At 29.8% G+C, this 27,357-nt stretch overlaps 1 protein-coding gene across 1 annotated transcript in view; it reads right to left on the bottom strand.

Annotated features, from left to right (window-relative positions):
- LOC126770631 (uncharacterized) overlaps nt 1–25,799 on the bottom strand; it is a 51,982-nt gene extending 26,183 nt beyond the window's left edge. Inside the window, exon 1 of the mRNA XM_050490127.1 lies at nt 25,501–25,799. Within this exon, the coding sequence (XP_050346084.1) occupies nt 25,501–25,537 (37 nt within the window). The 5' untranslated portion in view covers nt 25,538–25,799. The remainder of the gene's footprint in view (nt 1–25,500) is intronic.
- Nucleotides 25,800–27,357: the final 1,558 nt, after the last annotated feature.

Below are 27,357 nucleotides of genomic sequence, written 5' to 3'. Positions count from 1 at the left end.
TTTGAATATATTTCATATTTAAAAAGAAACTGCGTCGTCACCCATCATAGAAGAAGAATAATATTTTTGACGCGAAGTTTGGGTGCTTCGAACATATAATTACCTGAATTGTCATTTTTAGTTGGTTTGGTTAGCATTTAAAGTAATTAATGATTGTTTTGTTTATTATTTGTGTATTTTTATTATAAAGTCAAATACTTATTTATGTATTATTTTCAAAAAAGTCATTTTCACTTTCACTCTGGTTTGTAATATTAATTTTTTATTTTATTTTAAATAACTATATTTAGTTATTTAGATAAAATTATTATTTTAAATTTAAAAGAGAACCTTTCAGAGAAAACATATTTCGTCCAACACCGTGCTAATAAAACACAACACCGTGCAAAGTTTGGAAGGGAGTACATTGTTATTAGTTGCAAGCTGTGCTTATTTTGTTTGTATCGATTTTAGTCGAAAGTCGTGTCGTACCTGAAATCCTTTTCTGGCCAAAAGTAGCAGCAGGTATTCAACATTTCAAATACACATTTATGTTATTCAAATAAAATTAATTTATTTTCATATAATAGTTAATTAATTAAAATATATAAATAAAATTATTAATTGGTAAGGTTAAAAATATCTGTGGAATTTTATTACAGAAATGAATACATATCATGATATATTTATCCATAGGCAAGGCGATATAAAGATAAATAATCCCGAACTTAAACGAAGTGCTAATAGATCGTAAACGAACCGCTCCGTATTTTTTTCTACGAGTAAATGCGTTCTTTTAAATCACGTTTACAGCCCAAAACTATTCGTCCAAAGTACACAAATGAAATGTTTCATTTTATTTACGTTGCAAATATCTTTTACGCGTTTTTAGGAAGAAACGGTTTTTATAATACTTTATTTTCCCATTTTTTTTGTAAATTTTCTTGTTTCGGTGCTTACTTATTAGATAATAATAGTTGTATTTATATTATATATTTTAATGAATTCTCATAATACGAATTGCTATATCGCAATATTATTAATTACATTTTGTAGGTATATCTTGATAACTCTTAATAAACAAGAGTGTATTACATTTTTTGGACGAGCTTATGGGCCACGTGATGGTAAGTGGTCACCAACGTCCATAGGCATTGGCATTGTAAAAAACGTTAATCATCGCTTAAATCGCAAATGTGCCAACAACCCCGGGAACTAAGATATTATGTCCCTTTTGCCTGTAATTACACTCGCTCACTCACCCTTCAAACCAAAATACAACAATACCAAGTACTGCTGTTTTGCGGTAGAATATCTGATGAGTGGGTGGTGAAAGAAAGCCCTACCACCAGTAATATGTAGTACATCTTTTATGATAATAATGTTGTGGATGCATTATGTCTAAAGAAACATGTCTTATTACTCATCTAGCTGCTTAGTTATTGTGTAAAATTTTACGTTATCATTTCATTTCGGTCACGGTGGCCGTTTCCATGGGAGTGTACAAGTGTGTGCATGAACACAAGTGCACTCTTAATTCTCTCAATCCCGTAATCCGATGGATTGAAGATGCATGATTTCCAAAACACTTAAGACTTTTTGACTTTTTGGACATAATAACACTGTACTGATATTCTGGTAAGTTTGACAGAAAAACGCAATAACTTTACATCAATCTAATTCGAGATTAGAACTCAGGATCTCGGGATCTTATAATCTAAATAATAGCTCAGAGAGCCAGATTCATATTAAATAAACCTACTGCAATATCTATAAACGAATTTTCATAGACAAAAGGCAAGCGTTCACTATCATAATTTCTTAACTATCAGATAAACGTTAGACAGCTAGAAACTTGATAGTTCACCGTTATCGTACCCAGAACAACTTTAATTCCATTTATATTCTATTAATTGAAAATCTATTTATAAAACTTAAATACTATGTGAACCTGATATACTTCTGGTACTAATGAAATATCAATATGTCTCTTTTGCGTTTTTTTATTTATTTTTCTTGAAAATAGGTAATAAAATTATAAATCATTTTTCCTTTATACTTTTGTTTTTATTTAATACTAATACGACTGTGATAGATAGTATTGATAAAAAGAATGGAATAAACTTAAATAGCAATTGCATTTATCATTATTTTATATTGATGCTATTTCAATTACGATAAATGCAGTGTTTATTCCCTTAACAAACAAATAAATGTCAAAATCATAATAAAATTCAACAACTTCGTAATTGGTATTTTGATTGAAAATAAAATATACGTATTTCAGCGTTAAAAATATTTTGAAGGGTTTAAATAGGGACTAAAGCGTCAAGCTAGTAAATAATAACTCTTTTTATGTGTTATTTATTACCTTAAGCTTCAATGATTGACATGCAAATAATGCAACATAAATAGTTTTGATCTGTTTAAGTGATAAAAGTATTGTTAAAAATAATGATAATGAAGAAACGAGGGTATCAGAATCTATATATTGTAATAAATAGTCTTCATATTTTTATGAAATTATTTACAGAAATACGCCTAGATAATTTATTCGTCAAACGGAAATTCCAGTCCATTTACTCTACTTTAGCACTTTGGTTCGGCGAAGGGAAAGAAATGCTTTCAATAAAAGTAATTTTGGAACGAATTTACTCGATTTGGCCAAGATAAAAGGTTGAATAATAATTATCGTTGGGAGTTTTCAGTGTAATTTGTTTAGTTGCTGGATAAACGACGCATGCAACATTGTTATTCGAAATATAAAGCGATCTATTAATACAGATTGTATTATGCTGTGTTTGTATACTTAATATTGTAGAAACAAAATGTATTGTGAAATTAATAAACAAAACTAACTGTTTGTTTTCCTGTTGACGTTTAAGAATATAAAAACGAAATAGTATTGTTTGTAATAGCATTTTCGAATATCCAGATACCTTGGGTGGGAATAAGGCTATGTGGGAGTCTTGTACATAAGATCTATGATGCCCATCGTAGTCATGAGTGGGAGAGATATTTTTTTAAGTATTTTCATAAATAATGCAAAGCTATGTATGAAAAAAAGACGTAACCAGTCAAACATAAAAATATCACTCGGCTAACGTAGTGTGTGCGTAAAATGAATTTGAGCGGGACTACGAATGCATTATAATTGGTATAATTATTTTTTAAATCCTCGCCCACAGCTTTGCCCCCGTTTTAGTCGGGAGGATGAAAATTTGGTAAAAATTTCCTTCCTTGGGGTTCAAACTTGCTACAGTGACTTAACCGTGAAAGCGTAACAGACACAGTTACTTTCGCATTTATAATATTGGTATATATTGACAGTCTGGGTGTGTACCATTTGCTTAAAATGTTGATTCTACCTAGAAACATTAACAAGAAACTCAGTAGGTACTTATAAAATTCATTCATCATTAGAAATATTTATAATAGAACGGTTTTATCTTTATTTAACATAAATGTTATTATTGTGGATAGAAATATTTATGAAAGTAAAGAGCCTTATGATTTTTTATGAATGATTTATGAACCCAATTATTTAACCTAGAAAATTACCTCAATTTATGAACATTAAAAACTATGGTTATATTTTTCTTATTTATTTTAATATAATTGGAAGGAAACTTACTCAATAATATGCTAAAATTGTTTTTCAAGTAAGCTCTTACAAACAAGATTAAATTGAATATAAAACCACTAACGTTCGTTAATATAATCTACTAAGAAAAACTAAAACTGTTTTTCTCAAATAAAATTATAAAGTCAATTAAATGTTTATAGTATTAAAAAACAACAAATAGTGTTTAATGACAGTTATTTAGAATAAAATGTAAACATCGATCTTTCAACTTTTTAATGGGAATAATTAAGATGATTTAAATATTTCATATCAGAAACATTAGAGCGTGATTGTTATATTTTATAATTTCACTGTGATACCAATATAAGCACTAGTCTATATTATTGTGTTTTATATATGAATCGTATTTAATAATAAAAACATTGATGATGAATATGTCCTTCTGGCCTATTTCGGCCGCGGCAGCCAAACACGAGGGGGTGCTGGATACTCGTATATTAAGCTGCACAAGTATGTGCGCAAACACAAAAGAATCGATCGAAAAGAGTTCAGCCGCAGGATAAACGTGAATTTGGCTTAACGTGCTTTCCGAGGCATGAGTATATACATACTTCTAACTTCCAAAATTCTTATATCTAGCTACTATACCAAGGCAGGTAATAAAATAAATATAATACTTATGTTACGAAGAAATTTTTATTAATCTGCATTTCAATCAAGCTATAATTAATTTGTTTCGTGGAAAAAAAGAAAAAACACGCTCTTTATTTAAATTAAAATGTTGATTATATTTTAGGTTCATTACTGACGATTGTAAATGAAAAAAAGATAACAGACTTCCTTAGGAGAGAAAATGAATACATAATTTGATGTTAATTACAAATGGGCCAGTATTTTAATATTTCAAGAGATCACGACGTTGTTAATGTTATCAGTAATTTTAAATAATTTTATATTAGAATGTTATGTAAAATATTCATTTAATAAGCACACAAAGCACTAATTTCATAGGTTCAAAATTCGAAATTTTATCGTATGACCAATTTAATAAAAAAACAAACAAAATTATTAAAACCTATAAACAACTATAGAATATATTGTGTAAGGTATAGGAACAAAATAGAATCAAGAACAAACAATAGTATAAATGATTTTGATAAGATATATAATATTATAAGTATATATATTTAAAAATCAGAGTTATCATTATTCATAAAAAACGAACAAACACACAAACTTCAAAATAATAGAGAAATAATTATTTCAACTTTTATTCCTTGAAATGAAATATTCCACTTAAATTTTACTGGTAATAAAGTTGCGTGAATATATTTCAAATTCATCTACAAGTAACATAAACTCTAGCTCACGATACAGAACGCTGAATCATAATGCCGTTAAATTTAAAATAAACCGATTACACCTAAAATTTATTAAGTAAGTGCCTAACACATTAGCCTAATTCAAATATTCAACCCTGCAAATACTTGTGTAATATAAGGAAGGGTGTGTCCTCCCAGTGGGCTTGTCTTTTATCGATCACAATTTATTACCTATGTAAAGAATTAAATTCCCATTGAAAAGCAGATTAATAAAGATTTCTTAAAAATAACATTGAATGGGAAACGGAAATTTTATAGTACACCTACATATACATACACGTAACACCTACGTAACTATTTACGTATTGTATAATAAAGTTTAATATATCGTAGTCATATTTGTTATCCATATAATTATTATATCTTAAAATGATATGTATTAAATTTTTAGTAAGTGGACCAGCTTGCTTTATATTCCGGCGTCTGATATTTTACTTATTAACTAAACATAAAAATCGTAAATTAAAATAGAAAAGATACTTTACAAAAAATCAAACCCACCTTACATACACCGCCTTTTATTTATTACGTATTACCAGTTAGTACGTAATAAATACAAGGCATCCAGTTAATATGAATTATACACCAAAACCTTTCCCGTAAATCACTCTATCCTTTGGTGAAAATTGCATGAAAATCCATTCGGTAGTTTTTGAGTATATCGCGGTCATACAGACAGACAGACAGACTCGTTGGGAGTACTTTGATTTATAATATTTAGTGATATCCTTTTTTGCAAAATGTACAATATATCGGTCTTATATGAAAAATAGTCTGCTTCTTCTTACAAGCAATGAATATTTCATAGTCTATAATAAGAAAAAATCTTTATCTTAAAACGAAAATCATATAATTGTATCGTACTTTATTATTCTAAGCACAATATGATTGATGATTTCATTTTTATTTATTTTATCATTAAAAAAAAACTCCTTTGAATTTCTCATAAAGTTTATGCCGTCGAGGAACGACAAGTAGAATAACGAAAGATAAAATAATAAAAGTGCATACCTGTGTAATAACCAAGAATTAATCTCACAGTTGGCAACACAGGGGTAACTTTAGCTATATAGGGCAGTTTCATATGCGTCCCACAGAGAAGTAGAACGATGGATGAGTGCATATTGTTCATACGCGTTAGCGCGTGATACATTCCCCGAGTCGAGGCTTACCTTGTATTAAAAAACCTACATGAAAAATTATCTGCGATACTCTTGCGGTGATAAAAACTGTAAAAGTTATAATATACATATATACATATACCTATAATAATATTTATAAAATATTATTTTACAAAATATTCTCGTCTTGCTAATTTTAAAAATATAATATGAAGGATTATGTTATTAATATTATTTTTTAGTTTTATCTTATTTTTGACCTATTTAATTATTATTATGTTAGTAATTTATGTTTTCTTATTAGTATTTATTATTTTGTACTATTTGTTTTCCAAATAAACAATAATTAACAAATAATTCCTCAAACCTTCTCTTAATTAGAATAGGATCCTCTACTCTGCAGTGGGACACTTACGAGCTGTTATATTGCTTTACGCATATTGAATTGAATTAATATTGAATTTATCCCTGTAATTTTATATTTTTGTAGATATTTGTTTGTTAAGTTTTTATCTTTGTTGAGTGAAACAATAATCATCATATATTACAGTAAGTCTTTTCTTTTTTACATACATTAAAAGCCATTAAAGTTTCCGCACGTACATAATATATAAAAAGAAAATTGAAATGTTTCTTAAATAAAACCATAAAGGTAATAAAGAAAAAGAAATATCCACTCAAAGCCTACAGGATACCGGACTATAAATTTTAAGTTGCGTAATAATTACAAAAGGAAAGAAAACCTAAAAAACCTCATATTCTTTTAAAACCAACTAGACTTATAATACAATTATATAAAGTACAGTAATTTACCTAAGTGATGAAATATAAAAATATATGCAATATTTTATTATATTCTGTTCTGAAACTAAATTAGCAACAAAAGGCAATTAAAACGAAATTACAATTAGTCAAGGCAAATCTATTTTTCATGTAATCTTTAAACTTGCTTAAGGAATGCGAAGTGAAAAATACGGCAAACTCGCAATTGTAAGAAGAGATGTTGGCTTCCAGCCAGCGTTGGTGACAATTCCACCTTTTTGCTACTGATAACATTCCCCCGCGCAAAATATTTTATACTACACTAGTATTACGTATAACAAGCTAACATTTTCAATTACGTAAAGAGCATCAGTTTTTTTTTTTTAGTTGACTTAACATGGTAGAGTTAATATATAGGATTGTTCTCTTGGGATATGCCTATCTTAGTAGACTCCTAATAGCTCCTAGTTTTCACCTTTACTAACCAAAATTAATAGGTTACACTGGATTTTACTTTAAACTTTAGCTTCATCTGTTAACTAACGTTGAACGTTTAAATTCAGATGAATGATCTCGAATAGCAAATTGCAACAATTTGTGCAACTTCATTTAGGATTAATGTCTGCATGTACTGGCTTTTGTCGATTTTACAGCAATTGTCGAAAAAGTCCATCGCTAATAATTAACACAATATAATCTTCTTCATTTCATACATATGGTCGCTTATATAATATAATATATTACACATTTTAAATGTTCCATATTTGAAAATTTAATGACATATTCAATTATATTGAAATTATTAGATAAGATAAAATGTATATTATGAAATTAATTAATTAATTTTACTTTTACTCAAAATTAATTTTATATACGTAAAATAGTACAACAAATTTAGTCACAGAATAGTATGCTAATAAATCTATCTAACTCTAAGTAGTTTCCATTTTTTATTATGTATTAAAAATGATTGCATATAAAATTTTCGATACTATCCTGACGTCACAAACTCTTTCAAAGTCTTGAAGTATAGCATTTGCTAACACAAGAATTTACTCAATTTAAGAATAGTTTTATACATTATACATATACATTTATTAAAAAGCACAGAGTTTGAAGCTTAATATAATCTTGAAAGTAATAAGATTTTGCAGCTTATATCGCGGTCACTACCAATGCTTCGAATGCGCTGTTTTCTATTTTTAATACAAGGCGTCGCGAAATTATTAAATTAATTAGGAGAAAATAGGGAAGTTTAATCGAAGGATGAATTTAGATTAATGTATAATAATTCAGCCAATATTACCTCTCTAAAACTAGAAACTCTTACCCAAAGATTGCAGGTTATCATGTGCTTAATTAATGTTTTTAGTTCATATCGTCGACAATATAGCAAAACATCGTGAGATAATCTGCATGTGTAGAATTAAAATCTTTGACCAGTATGATATTAACATGCTATCCTTTTATAATATTAGAATAATACTGTACCAGGTACATGATAATTCATAACAAAATGAGGAATTACAGTTATTGTTATGGACACAAAATACATTCAAAAATAAATAACATACGTAATGTTCGTAAACATTTTCGTTCGAAATTTACACTTAGACTATGTATTAGAAATATATATACCATTTTTGAAGTGAATTTTTGCATATTTTTTATTTAAACAATTTTATATATTATATATATTCTTTATGTAATATTAAAATCAGATTGAATTATTTTTTTTAAATTATCGCACATTTTTAAATTTTTACATAATATTTTCTATTTGATAATATATGATATAACGTGATACAAAATAAACGAACACAATCAAACATTCCAAAGTAAATGTTATTTTAACTAGTTGCGGCACGCTTAGTGTATTTCATTAGCTGTTATTGTAGTGTTGTTTAATTAAAGTTCGAATAAGTATAGAATAAATTTCCGCGTGACCTACTTTATATGAGTATTTATTGTATATCCAATGTAGGAAATTGACAATTCTTATGCCTAATGTTAAAATGTTGCGAATGGAAAACATTTTAATTGCTTTAAACTTATTTGACATATGTCTGTTTGATATTAAAAGATATCGACACTGTAAAAGTTGGCGCATATATATTTTTAATTGAATATTTTTTTCCATGGAGTGGTTTTCATTTTTTAGCATGGAGAATATTTTAGCGCAAGTCGTATCCGAGAATAATTTATACGTTTTAAAGAGGCATCGCAATTTATACTGAGAATTCACTATTGTATTATTTAGGTTAAGACACATACTCAAGTCGAGACTGACATTAGTTTTATAATTGAAGCGATATCTCGGTAAAGCTATGTTGTACCCGTATATTTTCAAACCGGAACACAACAATATCAAGTATTGCTGTTTTGCGGTAGAATATCTGTACCCGTACCAAGTAAATATATATATATATATATATATATATATATATATATATATATATATATAATAAATATATATATAATAAATATATATATAATAAATATATATATATATATATATATATATATATATATATATATATATATATTTACTTGGTACGGGTACAGATATTCTACCGCAAAACAGCAATACTTGATATTGTTGTGTTCCGGTTTGAAAATATATATATATTCCGGTTCCGGTTTGAAGGGTGAGTGAGCCAGTGTAATTACAGGCACAAGGGACATAAAATCTTAGTTCCCAAGGTTGGTGGCGCATTGGATATGTAAGCGATGGTTGACATTTCTTACAATGCCAATGTCTAAGAGCGTTGGTGACCACTTACCATCAGGTGGCCCATATGCTCGTCCGCCTTCCTTTTCTATAAAAAAAAAAAAATTGACGATCTCAGAAATATTAACCATTCTTTACCTTGAAAATTACTAAGGTATTATATCCCTTGTGTCTGTAGTAACACTGGACCACTCATCCTTCAAATTGGAACGCAACAATATAAAGTATTACTGCTCAGCGGTAGAATACATAGTTATATTTTAATATAGTTCGCTAGCGTTGTATAATAAGGATATATAGTGTAGCGTAATAAATGGTTTTGTAATTATGATTACGTGGAGTGTCATCATAAGTTACAAAATAAAGTCCCTTGACATACAACCTATTTTAAAAAAGGTCAAAGGTTTGATGAACCTTCGATTGTATATACTTTACAAGCTTTTTAATTCATCTGGTAGTGTATCAAATATTGTAACATAATTGTAAGCTAATTCCACACAAACGACTGATCTAAAATTTTGTACACTTTTTTGCGCTAGTGATATTAATGAAGTCAAATTTGACTCATAGGCTCTTTAGAAAATAACGTGCTTAGCAACGAAAATAACAGAACAATTAATAAAAAATAGATTGGATAAAACGTACTAGTTGTTATCGCCCCCCGTTTTACTATTTACTGTGTATATACTTTGACTTCGAAAATAAGTTAGTTTAATGATTCTATATTTAGTAAAGGAATTTCAATCAAATACAATCAAATAAGCGTCACTTAATTTGTTTCTGAACATATAATAAAAAATCGTTATAAAGTTTTTTTTTACAGATTTAAACAACGAACCACAAAATAGGAGTTTCATATTAGGTGAACAGAAGTATAGATTTCTTAGGTACCATATTAACATATGTGTAGAGCCTTGATACGGTTATTATGTCCCATTACGACTTGGAAGGGTTAATTGGTACTGTGAAACTCAGAAATTAATGTTATGTAGGTGTCATGTTTGCTGAAAGTTATATGAGTAAGTGTGATTTTAACTTTACGACTTATGTAACTTAGTTATGTATTAAAAGCTCAGAAACTAATAATAAATGTAATCTAACTCGTTTTATAAGATAAATAGCGAGAGTAATGAAATTAATATTTGAGTTCAATGTTTGAGTTATAAATTATGACGCCCAATATTGGCTTCCTTGTAAGTCGCTCGCCTCATTGTGTAGTGTATAATTTACAGAGAGATTTTTGGCAATAAATTACTTCTCGGAGGAATGTAATTTTGTTATGTTTTTATATGTAAGATGTGATTTCTTTTCGTTTCAGTTACAATTTTAAAAATTACAGTTAATATTTTTAAGTATTCATTTAATAAATTTGAAATATTATTTGTGAAATTGAATTGATATCTTTTTCATATCCCTTAATATTTATAGAGATCTTCCTGCGTTCTGTAATGGCCTCCTCTGTCATAAACAATGGCCAATTGTGCAACATATACTACAATACTTGAATGTCTCAAGGTCTAGTGCCTAATTATAAGGTCGCAGATCCCGATGCGCTAGGTTCAGACCAAGGTCGGGCCATTAAAAAATTGTTGGGTTTTTGTCGAAGAATCTCAGTAGCAGCCCGAAATCTAGAAGTTAGAACACAGATGCACACTAGTCCCTCACTCTCATAATCCGATGGGACAACAATCCGACACGAATTTCAAAGTTTAGTCTGCAACAGTGAAATTTCTTGACGGAAAAACTCATAAAGTTTTTATGGGTCCAACTTGAATCTAAAGTACAAAGCCTCCAATTTAATACATACGTTATTAAAGTTATTCATATTCTCGATAGTAAAAATAGCAAAATATTATACAAAATAAGTAATTATGCCAGTCAATAACAATCATTTAAAGAAAGAAAAATATAACACAATTGAGATGAATTTAAGAAAGAGCGAATTGATTGAATATATAAATGGAGGTTAAAACCATTCCAAGTGGGCTGCCGACATATTTTAATATTTACTTCGATAACTTTTAGTCAAATTCTTTTACAATGTTAAATATTGTTATTTTGGGTCAAAAGTATTGGTGCTAAAATCTTAGATGGAATATTTATTTATTTTCATAATGTGCATTTTGACGTAAATTTGGTATTTAGGGCTTTGTTAGTTTGTGGTAAACATATAATGTAACATGAATGCCAACCTTTGGCATAAAATTGACAGTTTGGCAATCGATTTGTACTTGAATTTTGCAACTAATAATTTACATTAAAGCTTAATACATGATTACAATTCTAAATTACAAAATACATAAGCTAAACTAATTTTATATTATTTTTCACATTCTTTCACTAAGTATCGCGTATATGGTTCGTCTTAGAAATAAACGGCCGTCGTTACAGTCGGTCGGTGCACACGAAAATTCTTTCATGTCTATTCAGTCGCTGGATTCTAGAGCAGTTTGAACTGTGCAGTGAAAATAATCGCTGTAGTAAAGTACAATTGTCGACTGGCCCGTTGCCAAGCCGTCGCAGCTCAAACATGGTTTCGTATGTTACGGCGCGATAGAATTAACAATTTAGCTTTTCATCGACGATTCTCATGTCACAGACAGCTAGCTATACAAATAAAATATTATATGAACAGGTATTTTTTGTTTTTCAACGATTTCCGCTTACATAATTTTTTTCAAATATTACACATATCGTTGTGAGTTGTCGAATAAAACTATTGTCGAAGGTGTTTGAAAGTTAAATGTTTTCAGTTGTATAAACATGTTTTTTAATATAAACATTATGAATAAATAAATTATGAAAATGTTCGCATATCTATAAAGTGCATTAATTCCTATTTCAAAAATAATATAAATAATCTTGGTTTATTCCAAAAGATTGATGCAATAAAGTTGCATTGAAAATATAGGTAGACTAAAAATATAACATCACATCACATCACATAACATCATCACATAACATCGTAGATGGTAAAGTTGGTGGTGCATTGGCAATGTTAGGAATTGTTAATATTTCTTACAGCGCCATAATCATGGGCGGTGGTAAACATATATTATTATTGTTATTTCAAATTAAATTATAACAAAAAATTGTTATTTCTTTGATTATATGAGTTAAAAAGATATATAACAATGAAAACAATACTCAATGTCCTCAGACAACAACATTAATAACTAACTACTTACGGGAGCGGATTAGTTACATATCTTATATTAATTTTTTTTGTTGTTTTTATTAGTTTCTTTCCCATTCCTTTTCGCATCTTTCATTCAATTGATTAAAACTTTGCAAAGTTGTTAACACTTTCGCAAAGTTTTTTGAATTACCATAAAGTCAGATACTATATACTTAATAAATAGCAATGTTTTTTTTATTATGTATAGGTTTGGTCTTTATATGTACAAATGTTACGTATAAGTAAGTAGTTCGAACGCATTGTAACTATTTTTTAAATTAAGTGCATTTTACTTAAGTTTCTCTTTAAGTGAACGAAAATAACATTCTTTGAGAAATAAAGTATCTTTAAGCCGAAATTTACAATAATGAGCGCGCGTGTAGTATCGAGACTTTGCTTACAAAAAAATGAGCAACGTAAAAGGTATTTCAACGTAGCAAATAATAATAATAAAATACTGAACAAAAACTGGCCGCTATCATTCAAATGGCCTCATTCCCATGATGCACTCTCCGACCGCTCTTAAGAGAAATTGCATTCTAAGTTTCTTGTTGACAGTGTAATATGAAATATGTTGTCGAAACTGCATTTGTAAGATGCTCGAAAGTGCTTACCATACGTTTCTAAGTTTGCTTCTATGCACTTAAAGCCATATTAAACTGATAAACGCTGCTAATTAAAAAAAAATAGTTATAATACTATACTTAGTTCAGAATTCAGGTATAGACGTAAATTTTAAAAAGTAAAAGTAACTTTTAAAAGTCCCACAGCTGGGCTAAGGCGTTCTTTGCTTTAGATACTTCTGCTAGTTTGGTTTTATTCCAAAACTCTCCTGTAATGTGGGTTGGTCAATTATTGTGGCAGAATTCCATCCGACAGACATGTAGGTCAAACCCGAAATTAATCACAAACAAAAATTAAGAGTATGGAAATTCAGTAATGCTTGTCAGGGATAACCCCGCAAACCCGCAGTAGTAGATTTACTTCTTTATTGATTCTTTATTGATTATTGAATAAATAACTTTGACTTTGACTTTGAATCATCAGTTAAGACTTAATAGGCTGTCTCGTTTGTCTAGTGGCTAGATGCCGGCCGCAGACGGAAGGTCCTGGGTTCAATTCCCAGGTCGGGCCAAATTGGATTTTTCTGTCAGAAAATTCTCAGTAGCAGCTCGGAGTTTGGAAGTTGGAAATTTGTATACTCTCGTGCCTCGGAAAGCACGTAAAGCCATTACGTGCTTTCCGAAGCTTGAACACTTTCCGATCGTGTCGGATTGCCGTTCCATCGAATTATAAGAGCGAGCTCTCTTGAGATTGGCCGCTGTAGCCGAAATCGGTCTGGAGGACATTATTATTATTATTTATAAGATTTAAGTCTTGAAATTTAATGTTTTATTATATTTTTTTAATTAAATTTTAATTATATGTACAGATAATCCTAAAGTATAGAAAAATATATATAGAGGTTTCATAATATTAGGCAACTTTCCTTTGAGGTACGCTCGATTCACTCTTGACCCTTTTTCCCGCTAGCATTGTTTGAAAATACGTAGCCTACAAAAAGAATAAATGAAAACACGCTTGGCCCACTGCCAGCCATAGCGAAGACAGTGAAATTCATTCAATTCCACCAATTGACGTATTTCCATGAAAATTAATTTAAAGATGTTAACGAACTCTGTGAATGTTGTTCCGAGTTCCGGACTTTGACGGGATTAAAACGGCTCGCCTCTATAATTACATTTACAGTAACCCTCTTACATAAATATTTAATGTCACTTGGATGTTTACAGTTTGTAGTAAAAGTGAATTTTAAATATTACGCGTGAAATTAGTTGAATGTTCTCATCACTTGCTTATAGATCAAAATGTAACTTATCCTTAATAATATAATACGAAAGTAAATATTAGAGTAAGCAAAGTGAAATCTAAGTGAAATTTAAAGTCCTTACGTAACATGAAAGCATTAAATGTAATTATTAATTCCCTTTTACTATATTCAAGAAGCGATTCATTTTGATTGTTGTCTTATTGAGTTGTCTACGAAGCTTTATGCTAAAAACTTAACTTTTTAAAATTACCTCAATAAGTTTTATACTTATACATATTTAGAAATCCTGGTAGCAAGATTTCAATGCAAAATTCACCTCATTTTTATATATAATAATAATAATAATGTCATCCACACCACAGTAGATATTATTGGGCACAAGTGCAGTCTATTCCCTAACTCTCATAATCCGATGGGACGGCAATCCAACAAGATCGAAAAGAGTTTAGGCGCAGGAACAACGGCTTTACATACTTTTCCAAGCAAGGGAGTGTATACACTTCCAACTTCCAAACTCCGGGCTGCTACAGAGAATATTCGGACAGAAAAACCCAATAACTTTTTTACTGACCCGACCTGGGAATTGCACCCAGGTCTGCGGCCTTACATCAAGCTTTTAGACCAACGAGGCAATCAAATATATATACAATAATAACACATTATATAAGATATAATAGTGATAATAAAAATAAATATATTATTACAACTATAAATTAATTCTCGTCATACTAACTAATGAAAAGGAATAACTACTGAGTTTATTAAGAGTAAATTCTCATTAAGAATGGGTACTAGATTTCCTTTGAATTCATTTTGTAAAATATTTATTCAAGAGTATATTTTATTGAAGTTAAAATTTTCAAATGAGAGATTATCGAAACAAATTCACGATTCTCTAAATAAATAATAACAACGCAATAATTATGGACGTCTTGTATAATTCTTAAACATTAAAAGAAGGTCACAACAAAATCAAATTAAGCCTTTTGTATAAAACAGTATGAACAAGCAACAAAAACCTATGTAAAAGTGGTAGTACAAGTTAAATTCCAGTGACTATTACAGACGAGAGCATATAAGACCAGTTGAGCAAAGGCAGCGTGATTAGCATTTTTATTACAATTGTAAAGAAGCGTATACATATTCTGAATATTCATGTAAATTCTTGATTCTATTTCGCAATGAAATTCTCGAACACTCTCATAGTGACTTATTGCATTACTTTTCTTATACTTTAAACTTTAGTAACTTTATTATTTAATTAATCAATTCTTTCGAAAAATATATAGCATTGAAATATTGATACATAAAAACGATATCTGTAATTATTTTTTAGAATAATAGATTTTTTTATATAATTATATAATAGGTAGGCGAATGAGCATATAAGCCACCTGATGGTAAGTGGTCACCAAACGCCCTTAGACATTGGCATTGTAAGAAATGTCAACCATCGATTACAGCCAACGCGCCACCAACCTTGGGAACTAAAGATAAAAAAATAAATAAATAAATAAAACAATAAAAAAAAAAAAAAAAAAAAAAAAAAAAAAAAAAAAAAAAAAAAAAAAAAAAAAAACCACGCTGCTCCAATGCGGGTTGGTAGAATTCACATGTGGCAGAATTTCAGTGAAATTAGACACATGCAGGTTTCCTCACGATGTTTTCCTTCACCGTAAAGCACGAGATGAATTATAATCACAAATTAAGCACACGAAAATTCAATGGTGCTAAATATATATTTAAATTTCATTGTTATTCCATTATAAATGCTACAACTACAATGTAACAAGCGTACTGGACATCAAGAGACCTTCTTGACTCGAAAGATAAGATAATAATTTAACAAGCGCTTCTTTTCTTCAACGCAATAACAGTAAACAAAACTATTAAAGGGTTATTCTACGTAACAATGTAATATTCTTGTACTAATACCAAACATTTCACACAAATCTATAGCACATAAAATTGGAATTACCCGAGTAAAGCGAAACGAATTCAACTCATTTAATAAAATCAACAAGGAAGTTTCTAGCGAACAGTTGCGCAATTAGTTCTCCACCCGTCTGGTAATCGAAATGCAAGTTAGTCTTTTCTACGTCTCGTTCTTACACAAAATGAAATACGTTCAATTATTACTAATAAATTCACACAAAATTATTGGAGTGTTGCTTTCAGGGCTTTAAGTATTTTACTTATTAAGGTTTTATGAAAGTTTCTCTTTAGACAAAACCCTACCACTAGTTAAGTCTCGGGCTAAGCTTATTTTATAATATTTAAATGCTATGACGAAAAAATATTATTTTGCAAAGCAACATTGTCTTGCATTGCTGTACGACAATGCTAATATTTTGTCAGCTATAAGTTATAAATTTGCTGCCACGCGGTTTCACCCTCATTAAACCTTATGTCTCTAAACGTAACGTATGTTTATAAACTATTTCAATAAATTGGCCATCTTTACGCTAAAGCATTTTTTTAGACCTGACTGGTAGTTTCTGAGATCGGCGCGTCCAAACAAATTCTTTAGTTTTCTAATATTAGTATGGATCTATTATTCTGGAAGAATTAATTTGTAGACTTATAATTTAAAATATGAATTTATAAAATAATGTTCAGCATTAATTGATGTAATATTTTTGTATCAGACTTTTATTACACCAGCGTATTACAGTTGGTACCATTATGACACCAGATATTCATCCGTAGGTACCACCTAAATATTTTTCAGATTGAACGTTGAGTAAGCTAGTGTAATAAGATGGGACGGTAATATCTTGGATCTTAACGTGGCGAGCTAATGACACATTTCTCTCAGAGAGAGTATATATTATGGAAGCAGGTGACCACTTATCATCAAGTGTACTATTTGCTACTCGGCCTTTAAGCAAATATAAAAAAATGATTTACTCAACTCGTTCATAATGAAATAAGATAATTAATATTTTTTTAAGCAAAATTAATTATAATTTTTACTTAATATTAAATCGTAGTGCTTAATTAGTGTATGAACATAAAACTGTCATGTATCAAATTTTAATATGTTTTATACATGACCGATTTAGCAAAACAAAAAAAACTATCAATGTCCATATTCTTCATTAAAGAAGTTTTTAAAACCTTTTTTTGATATTTTGATAAATAAAGCTACATGTACTGTAACAACTCTGGAGACCTCGAGAATAAGGTTTTTAAAACCTATATTTAAAGATTTTATTTAAATAGACACCGACAGATAAGTTAAAACATGGGTAAAGCCATTTTCGCTATGTAAAAACTCTTTTTAAATTTATATATTATAAAATAATTTTAATTATACGTGATATGTAAGGTATTTTAATATTAATTTATAGCTCATGTACATGCAGAAAAGTATTGTCAACTATAAAATATATAAGTCAATATATAAAACAATTTTATTATTTATTTATTCAAGTTCTTCAAAGTTCAAGTTTTTCTGCTAAATTTCATCAAAATTGGTCGGATAAAAAGGAATACATTTACCAGCACTCAATCTAGCAATCTTTCCTGTTTGCGAGGTCACTGACGCGTAGCTACTGCTACGAATCATTACGCCGCATTATGCTGAAACTAACAGAATTATATCTTATCTTGAATTAGTTTAATAAGCCTTTTAGCATGATTAGGGTACAGTTCACTAGTAACAGCCTGTTAATATCCCACTGCTTGGCTAAGGCCTCCTCTCCCTTTTGAGGAGAAGGTTTGGAGCTTATTCCACCACGCAGCTCCAATGCGGGTTGGTAGAATACACATGTGGCATAATTTCAATGAAATTAGACACAAGCAGGTTTCATCACGATGTTTTCCTTCACCGTCAAGCACGAGATGAATTATAAACACAAATTAAGCACATGAAAATTCAGTGGTGCTTGCCCGGGTTTGAACCCACGATCATCGGTTAAGATTCACGCGTTCTTACCACTAGGCCATCTCGGCTTCAGTACAGTTCACTAGTGCTAAACTTATTGAAATATGACTAAGTAACGTTTGTATCGTACTTTTAACCCATCGTCTCGTTCAATTCATAGAGCTAAAAAAATTTTTAAACAAGTGGGCAATATGTTTTTTTTTTTATTCTATCTAGAACAGATGAATTAGTGACCGCAAAATAATTCTGGTCACTAGAACTGTTGACAACTCGTGAATTTAAATCGATCATTTTGGGTTCAAACCCAGACAAACACTACTGAATTTTCTTATGATTTATTTGTGTTTATAATTCATACGAGATAAAGACAAGCTTGACGGTCAAACATCATGAGGAATGTGTCGAACGAAAATCTGCCTCATTTTTATCCACCAATCCTCATTGGAAAAGCGAGGTGGAATGAGGTCCAAACCTTAAAAACATAAATTTAAATTTAAAGTATATATTTTTTTTCGATTTTTGAGGTATATCTAGTATTATTATAAATGTTTATGATTATTTACAATGGTTAGATAGGTTAGTAAATTTTAATTAAAACCAAATATACTCTCCGATGTATTTTTTTTTAAGAAAAATATTATGTTTATCACTTTAGTGTTAATCGTTTGGAGAATTTATACATATATTTGGAAATTTAAATGTGCCAGTAGATTAATTGGGAGATTGAGCAATGTGGGCAATGTGGGCGTAATACCTAAGGGATATAATAGAAATCCTATGTTTAATAATCTAATTCTATCTTACGTATTAATCTAATTTATTTAGTTTTATTAAGTTACGCTTTTTTCATACTAAAATAAAACTATTTGCCGTATATTACAAATTTTGATGGTCTGTCATTTAAATTCAACAAATTCAGACTCTAATCTATATGTAGATCAAGCTACCTAGCGATACCTAACAATTTAGATAATGCAAATTAATAATACCAAAACTTCTTAAGCGTATGAATCCTAATAGTTTTGTTGCACAGTTTGTGTTTTAAATTAAATTAAAAAGAAAATGCTACGAACTTAACAACTTTTTTATTGTTTTAACATAGTAATAAAAATCACTTACAATCCTGTAGATTATTGCGTTCAATAAATATTTTTTTTGTCAAACACATATTTTCAGTTAGATATGTAAGTTTTTTACAAGGATTTTTACCCTTATAATATTACTTCTCGGTAAAAACCCCTTAGAAATATTTCATAGCATTAATTGCACTGGTTTTGCTAGGATATGCTGTCGCATATTCTAAACGTGACGTTATAATATGAAACATTGCAAAAATGCTGTCTGCAGACAAATTAATAAAAGCACCGCCTAGAATTCAGTATACTTGGCACAGTGAAGCTCATTTTTGCAATGTTTCATATTATAACGTCACGTTTAGAAACATTGCTCTTAAGTTCAACTTTGATATTCTACACGTATCGCGCCTAGAGAAATTTTGTTTTGAAAACAAATACAATCAACTCTTATTTAGTTATAAGTTAAATAATGTTTTATGTTTAAAATGCACACAAATAAACTGACAAGTAATGTTATCAAGAGGGATTTGGAAATATTAAGATGGAATAGGAATTTGAACTTGTAATAGTTACAGTTCCATTAGTAATCAATAACAGCCTGTAAATGTCCCACTGCTGGGCTAAGGCCTCCTCTCCCTTTTGAGGAGAAGGTTTGGAGCTTATTCCACCACGCTGCTCCAATGCGGGTTGGTGGAATACACATATAGATATCGCAGAATTTCGATGAAATTAGACACATGCAGGTTTCCTCACGATGTTTTCATTCAGCGAAAAGCACGAGATGAATTATAAACAGAAATTAAGCACATGAAAATTCAGAGGTGCTTGCCCGGGTTTGAACCCACGTTCATCGGTTAAGATTCACGCGTTCTTACCACTGGGCCATCTCGACTTTTACAGTTCCGTACAGTTTTATTACAGTTCCATGTTTAAATTAAAATTACTTATAAAAATACTTAAAGGATGAACATAATATTTTTTTATTACATTACACACAGATACACCTCACGATAAAATTATAAATAAATCCCCGTCTGATTTATTAAGGGGCACATTGGAAGTTTTTAAACGAATGCGTTCTATTTTTCAGAATCCTGGCACGAGTGCTCGGTACCGTGAATCTTATTTTATGAACGAGTCTATTAAAACTTACATCTGTTTTGGCTCGAATAACATACTACTACTCTTGACAAAATTCATAGACAAATAAAGCATTCAGTTTCAGCGACGACGGTTTTTAATCTTAGAAATGTGCTTCTATTTTTAGAAAAATATTGCAGCTTTGTTTTTCCTGTGGCTCACATTAGCGAGTGCAGTGGACAAACACTTTCGTTTTAATTAAAAATTCCACAATTCATAAATATATGACATTGGATTAAAAACAGCTATACCTCGTGTCATCCCTTTAGCTTCATTAAGAATATATATAACTGTCTTTTCATTCTATTTTTGAAATGTACTTTCTCTATTTTTATTATTTATTCTCTATTTTTACATCACCCAGTGGCAACGACTACCAGTAAAATCATCTTATTGTAAGCATTGAGGATAAAGATTGATTGAGTGAAGTATTCGAAAGTGCTTATTTTTCTGCAAAATACCAAGATACTTCAAGTTTTTGTATATTGCACATTAAGAATAAAAAATTATTTTTTTGAATTTATTAATAATAGTATACTAAGAAAAAACAAATTCTTGTATTTTGTGACCAACTATCATTAATTCAAATATTGTTTTTTGTTTTTTATAGAATAGGAAGTTCCGCCTTCCATATAGAGCATATGGGCCACCTGATGGTAAGTGGTCACCAACGCCCTTAGACATTGGCATTGTAAGAAATGTCAACCATCGCTTACATAGCCAATGCGCCACCAACCTTGGGAACTAAGATTTTATGTCCTTTGTGCCTGTAATTACACTGGCTCACTCACCGTGCAAATCGGAACACAACAATATCAAGAACTGCTGTTTTGCGGTAGAATATCTGATGAGTGGGTGGTACCTACCCAGACGAGCTTGCACAAAGCCCTACAACCAGTGAAATTTTAAATTAAACTAATAAAATACATAATGTAGGAGCATATGTAATATTGGTAAGAGCTGAGTTTCTTTCTCCAGTTCTACTGAGGGCTGGGTGTTTCTTTTTCAAACCGGTGGTTGTTTCTAGTTTTACTATCAATAAGCTAGTGTAATACTTCAATGTTGAATAAATGATTTTGATTTTTTTGATTTTAATAACAAATGTCTCATGGGTGTCATTGTTGGAAAAGAGTAATTAAGATTCTAATCGGTTCTTCTTAGTAGAAGATTACAACACATCATCTAGTTACATGATAATTAAAAATAGCACAGAATGTACATGAATAAAGCATATTTAGATGTTATGATGTCGTAAGATGTCCGCCTTGCGTTATAACATTACATAATAAATTTGTACATTAAAAATAAGTATTTTAAATTCATAGATTCAAATCTGCGCTCAAAATTAAATTTAATTCAAAATTAACAATAAATTTACAACAAATACCAAATTAATTCTGTTAAAAAACACAACTTAATCGATAAATTAAAGCTATTTTTTTAACAGCAGTTGGGTTGTTTAGTTATATTGGTCACATGTGTATACTGTTTTAGATAACCTTATTGGATCGTGGTACAGATATACAAATTATAGCTTACCATGAGGAAGGGATTTTCACGTTTCGTTCGACCCTAATTAATTATTACCGTGTCTATTTATAGACGATCCTTTAAATTTAACTAACAGATGAAGTGTAAACTTAATTAATCCTGAAATGGGGCATACTGTAAAATATGAAGCTGGATGTATTTTTTTTAATTAGAATACTTTTGAAGCTTTTTTATAAAATCGTTTCAAATCGTTTTAAGGTAAGCTGTGCACGAGCACTATAATAGTAAAACATTTTTCTAGTATATTGGTATATTACTATAATAGAAATCTCAATCCTATTGATTGACAATACACTTGAACAACATAATTGAAGATTTTTAACTGATATTCCAAATTATTTAACTCGTAAGACATTGTATAGCAATATATTAATTTCATTCTTCTTTTATGTTGCTATTTAAAATTTTTAGAGTTACATAATAATAATGTCCTCCAGACCGATTTCGGCCATGGCAGCCAATCTCAAGAGAGATTAGCCAACTACGCAGGAGATATTATAGTGCACAAGTGTATACACAAACAGAGGTGCACTCTCTTCCTTAACTCTTATAATCCAAAGGGACGGCTATCCGACACGAAAGAGTTCAGGCGCAGGACCAACGGCTTTACGTGCTTTCCGAGGCACGGGAACGGGGGTGTACACACTTCAAACTTCCAGACTTCGGGTTGCTACTGAGAATTTTCTGACAGAAAAACCAACTAACTTTTTACTGGCCCGACCTGGGAATTGAACCCAGGACCTCCGAGTCTGCGGCCTTAGATCAAGCCACTAGACCAACGAGGCAGTCAGAGTTACATAATACATAAAATACAAAAAGTGCAGAATCCGAAACGCGTATTTTTTGTTAATTAAAAAGTTCAATAACTTTAAAAAAATATTTTTTTTTAATTAAATACACATAGCTTATAATATCATAACATTGTAGAGTCAAAATATTGATATAGAGAATTATTTCAGGTGTACCTGTGTGCTGGCACACACTCATCAGTTGTATATCCGTCAAAGTTCAAATTGACAACTGTGTAATGTCTGACTCGTCATTTATTGTGGTTTCGGGCGTACTGTTTCTTGCTAGTTTTTCGTATTTTTATTAGATGATGTATCACATGATTCATTGACGAAACGTATAAAATAATGCAGCGATGTTTCATTTCTTGTCTACTAAATGTATTATGAATATTTTAGGTAAGAGGGTAAAAATAATGTCTGTTAACCAAATAAACTGCTGGACCAGGTATTTTAAAGCTAAAATCCAACGATTTATTATCTTTTGAGGCAAATATATATTTAAAACCTATAAAAAATATTTGCGAGATTAAAGAGCTAATTGCAAAATCATAATGAAAATAGTAGACAAAATCAGTATTTTTAACTATTTATAATTTTAATACACGGTTGCTTAGTTATTATTATTATTATTATTTGCTTACTACCTTTTTTACTCTTTAAAAAGGACATATTTTCTTTTAAATGAAATACATGTCATCTCAGTACAATCTGAAGCACAGGACTATACAATTTTTGACAATGTCCTTTATTCGAAAATTTTATGTCTGGATTGTATGTCTAAAATTAGTGTGATTTACTTCATTGACGACAGAGGACAAACAAACCACGATATCAAACAGTGAACTTATCATATTACGATGGCTATATACGATATTTATATTCATATAATATATATGACTGTATACATATTATATGAATATAAATATTCTGTCAGTTTAGTTTCAAATTAATCATTTAGCGATGTCTGCAAAGTTTTTGTGAGCTAAAATAAAATTAATATCTACGAAATTTTCATTAAACAATTTCAATAATGATATGCCTGATCGTTTGTCTAAATATTTTTAATATTTTTTTTGCTTTAAATGATCGTCAAAAGCTTTTAACTTTAAAGTTAAAGTCAAAGCGCATGAAAATAAAACTTAAGCCTCAATATATCTTATCATCACAATATTATATGTATATTTCATAAAAAAAATTTTCACAGAGAACGACAACTTAAAATACCAACTGTAACAAACCTATCTCAACTACCTGCAATTAGTGATTAAGGGATATATATTTTATATTAATAGTATATATTTAATTTATGTTATTTTATTTTCCCGTATTTCATTGATTTTGTTATAATTTATAAATAAGTATGACGTAATATTTTTCTGTTAAGTGTCTTTTTTAATATTTTTAAGTTGGCAACACGGTCTTTTAAGAGGCACAGGGACCTAGATATGGAGGGATATATTATAAATGGCTGCAGAGCTGGATATTTGTTTTTTTTTTATCATTTATAAACAGTATCGACTATGCGCCGATCGCATCTACCAAAATACTATCTAACGAACATAAAAATATAATGTTTATCATACAAACCGATAATTTAAATGCACATGAACATTATGTCCGCATATCGTAGTCTTTGTCATTTGGTATCATTATAAAACACAATATATATATATTAAAATACACCTAGGGCCATAAAAATGGCAGTAATCTAAATTATGTGTATGCAATGGTGACTTATGGGGGCACATTCTCACCCTTACTATTATCCATTAAAATAATTGAAATATGTCTCTCCCTTTCTTAAGGTCCGGGGTGTAAAAACGTTATTTACATATTCACAATATAAAAATGCAAGATACAATCGAATTTCCTTTCATTTATTGATTTTTGCCAATATTATTTATTATTTTGGCAATAATATTAAAATTCTTATTGGTAATGTTGACTATAACAAAGATTTAATTCAAAAAAGTTCCGGATATGTCCATTCGGTTTTTTTAACGGTTACTTGAAAACCCCCCTTTTGCAACTAGAAGGGATTCTCCGAGAATTAATATAATGTACATTATTATCGAGCCAAGATTTATTAAATTCCAGCCATTTTTGTAGGATCTGCGTAATGCATGTACATAAAAAAAGAATATAACCACATTTTTAAAAATTGGTTTCACTTAGATAATTCCTTACCAAACAATAATCTTGATAAAACTTTTATGTACACTTTTATAGCTGTAAAGACGTTTATCAACTACGGCTAGTTTTTAATTAATGGACTTAGACGTTAGAACAAACTTGATCTTAACTTAAAAACCTTAAATTTCTTCCAGACAGAGAATCACTTTGATGAAAATTATCTTATTAATAATTCACACTTCTTTTTTTACGCATTCTCCGTAAACAGACCTAAAGTAGAACGTAAAAAAATAATATTTCTAAAGGTTTTTAATTTTTTACTCTCCTATCTCAAGTATAAAAGCACTTACCGCATAACGCTATTAGCGTTAAAAATTTCATTGTCATGTTTTTGGACACTGATCGCTTTACATAATATGTATTGTTCAAAATTCACCAGCACTTCTGTCAAAGTTAAAAACTTAGCAGTTACAAACAAACTCACAGTAAAGTCTTTTTCTTATTTTCATTTTTATAAATACTGGCACAGCATCAAAAAATAAAAAGTGTAAACAATTTAAACACAGATAGAACGAGCTCGATAGTTCAATATTGGAATAAATAAATCCTGATGACAGTCACGCGTTGTTTACAAGTCACCGGACGCGTCCGTATTCCATTATTGAATGGCATGGAGCGAGGCGTTCTACCCGCAGTGGGTCCGTTCGCCGAATGTCCTTGGTTTTCCCGCTAGGTTAGCGTCATGCGCAGTACGAACTCTCCGAAAGGGTCCTTAAGTGGATTAAGTTTTTAAACTTTGACAATTGATAAAATGAGATCGAGTTTGCAAAGAGGTTGAATCGTTAAGTGAAAAGTTTCAAATAAAGCCATTTTTTTCTCCGATAGAAAAATAGCCAAACACCAATTCCTCTCGTCCGTCTTTATAGATATTGCAATACATGGTTTGACGTAGTGTGAATAGAGAACATTAATTAGTTTGCGGAGTAGCGGCTGCATCCGGTGGCTGATAAAGCTACCCAACAAATAGGCATCATGTCGGAAGGATGGTTGTGACGCTTTCAGTAAATACATTATAAACTAGTGATAAAGTTAAGCCACTGAAAGCCAATTTGCAAACTCCATGCTTGCTTTTATGTTATAACCTTACGACATTTGAACAATATGTAAACTCGGTCAAATAACAGAAACTTTGACATCAAACAAAACTTTATAATTAACATGCGAAGTTTATTTCAATTATTTTTTGTAATGTACGTATTTTTAAATAACGTAAAAATATTACGTATAAAGCCGACTACCATGAATACTTTTGTATATTTATACGTTATTAAGATATTTTATTTTATTACTATTCTAATTCATAGTAAAAATTTGAAAGATCCAACAATATATAATATAATTTATGTGCGTTATATGTTTATATATATTATAAATTGGCTTTTGTACTCTTTGTGATTATTAACTTAACTCGTTAATGTATGTGAAACAAATATTTCGACTGAATGTTCAGTTCCACTGAACCGATTCAACTGTATTTATGCACGCACTTTTGTTACTGGTTATAATATATATTTTGAAATATTATATAATTCTCAAAATGATAAACATTCAAATTGAATAAGCATGCCTTTAATATTTAGAACCGAATCGTCACACGTGAATTTTAAGTGTTTGTGTGTTCAAACCTGGTAAAAGCACCACTGAATATTCATGTGCTTAATTTGTGTTTATAATTTAACTCGTGCTCGGCAGTGAAGGAAAATATCGTGAGGAAACCTACATGTGTCAGATGGAAATCTGCTTCTACTGATGAATGACGAACTAGTTCAAATTCTACGCTCAGAGAATCGAAATTGCAATTGTATGGGAAAATGCTGCTAGCATCATTGGCCACCCATGCATGTTCATGATTGTAGCTATTCCTTATTTCGATTTTTATAATTATATTCAGTCAAAAACAAAAAATAATAAAATTTATTAAATTATAATTATATTAAATCAAATCCTTAATTAATAAAACGTATTTAATTAAAAGTAATCCCAATATTAATTATTTATAACTAAACAATTATTATTTATAACTATCTATAATGTGAATTAACTATAGCAAAGCGTCAGAAAGCTATCTTTCTCCCGCAGTGACATTTTATCGGCTGGAGAGGAGTCCTAACCCCATCATTGGGACATTACAGGCTGTTACTTTTATA

This window comes from Nymphalis io, chromosome 9, assembly GCF_905147045.1.
Source record: "Nymphalis io chromosome 9, ilAglIoxx1.1, whole genome shotgun sequence".
NCBI lineage: Eukaryota > Metazoa > Arthropoda > Insecta > Lepidoptera > Nymphalidae > Nymphalis > Nymphalis io.
The sequence above is the reverse complement of the archived record's forward strand: the minus strand, read 5'-3'. Positions and strand labels throughout refer to the sequence as shown.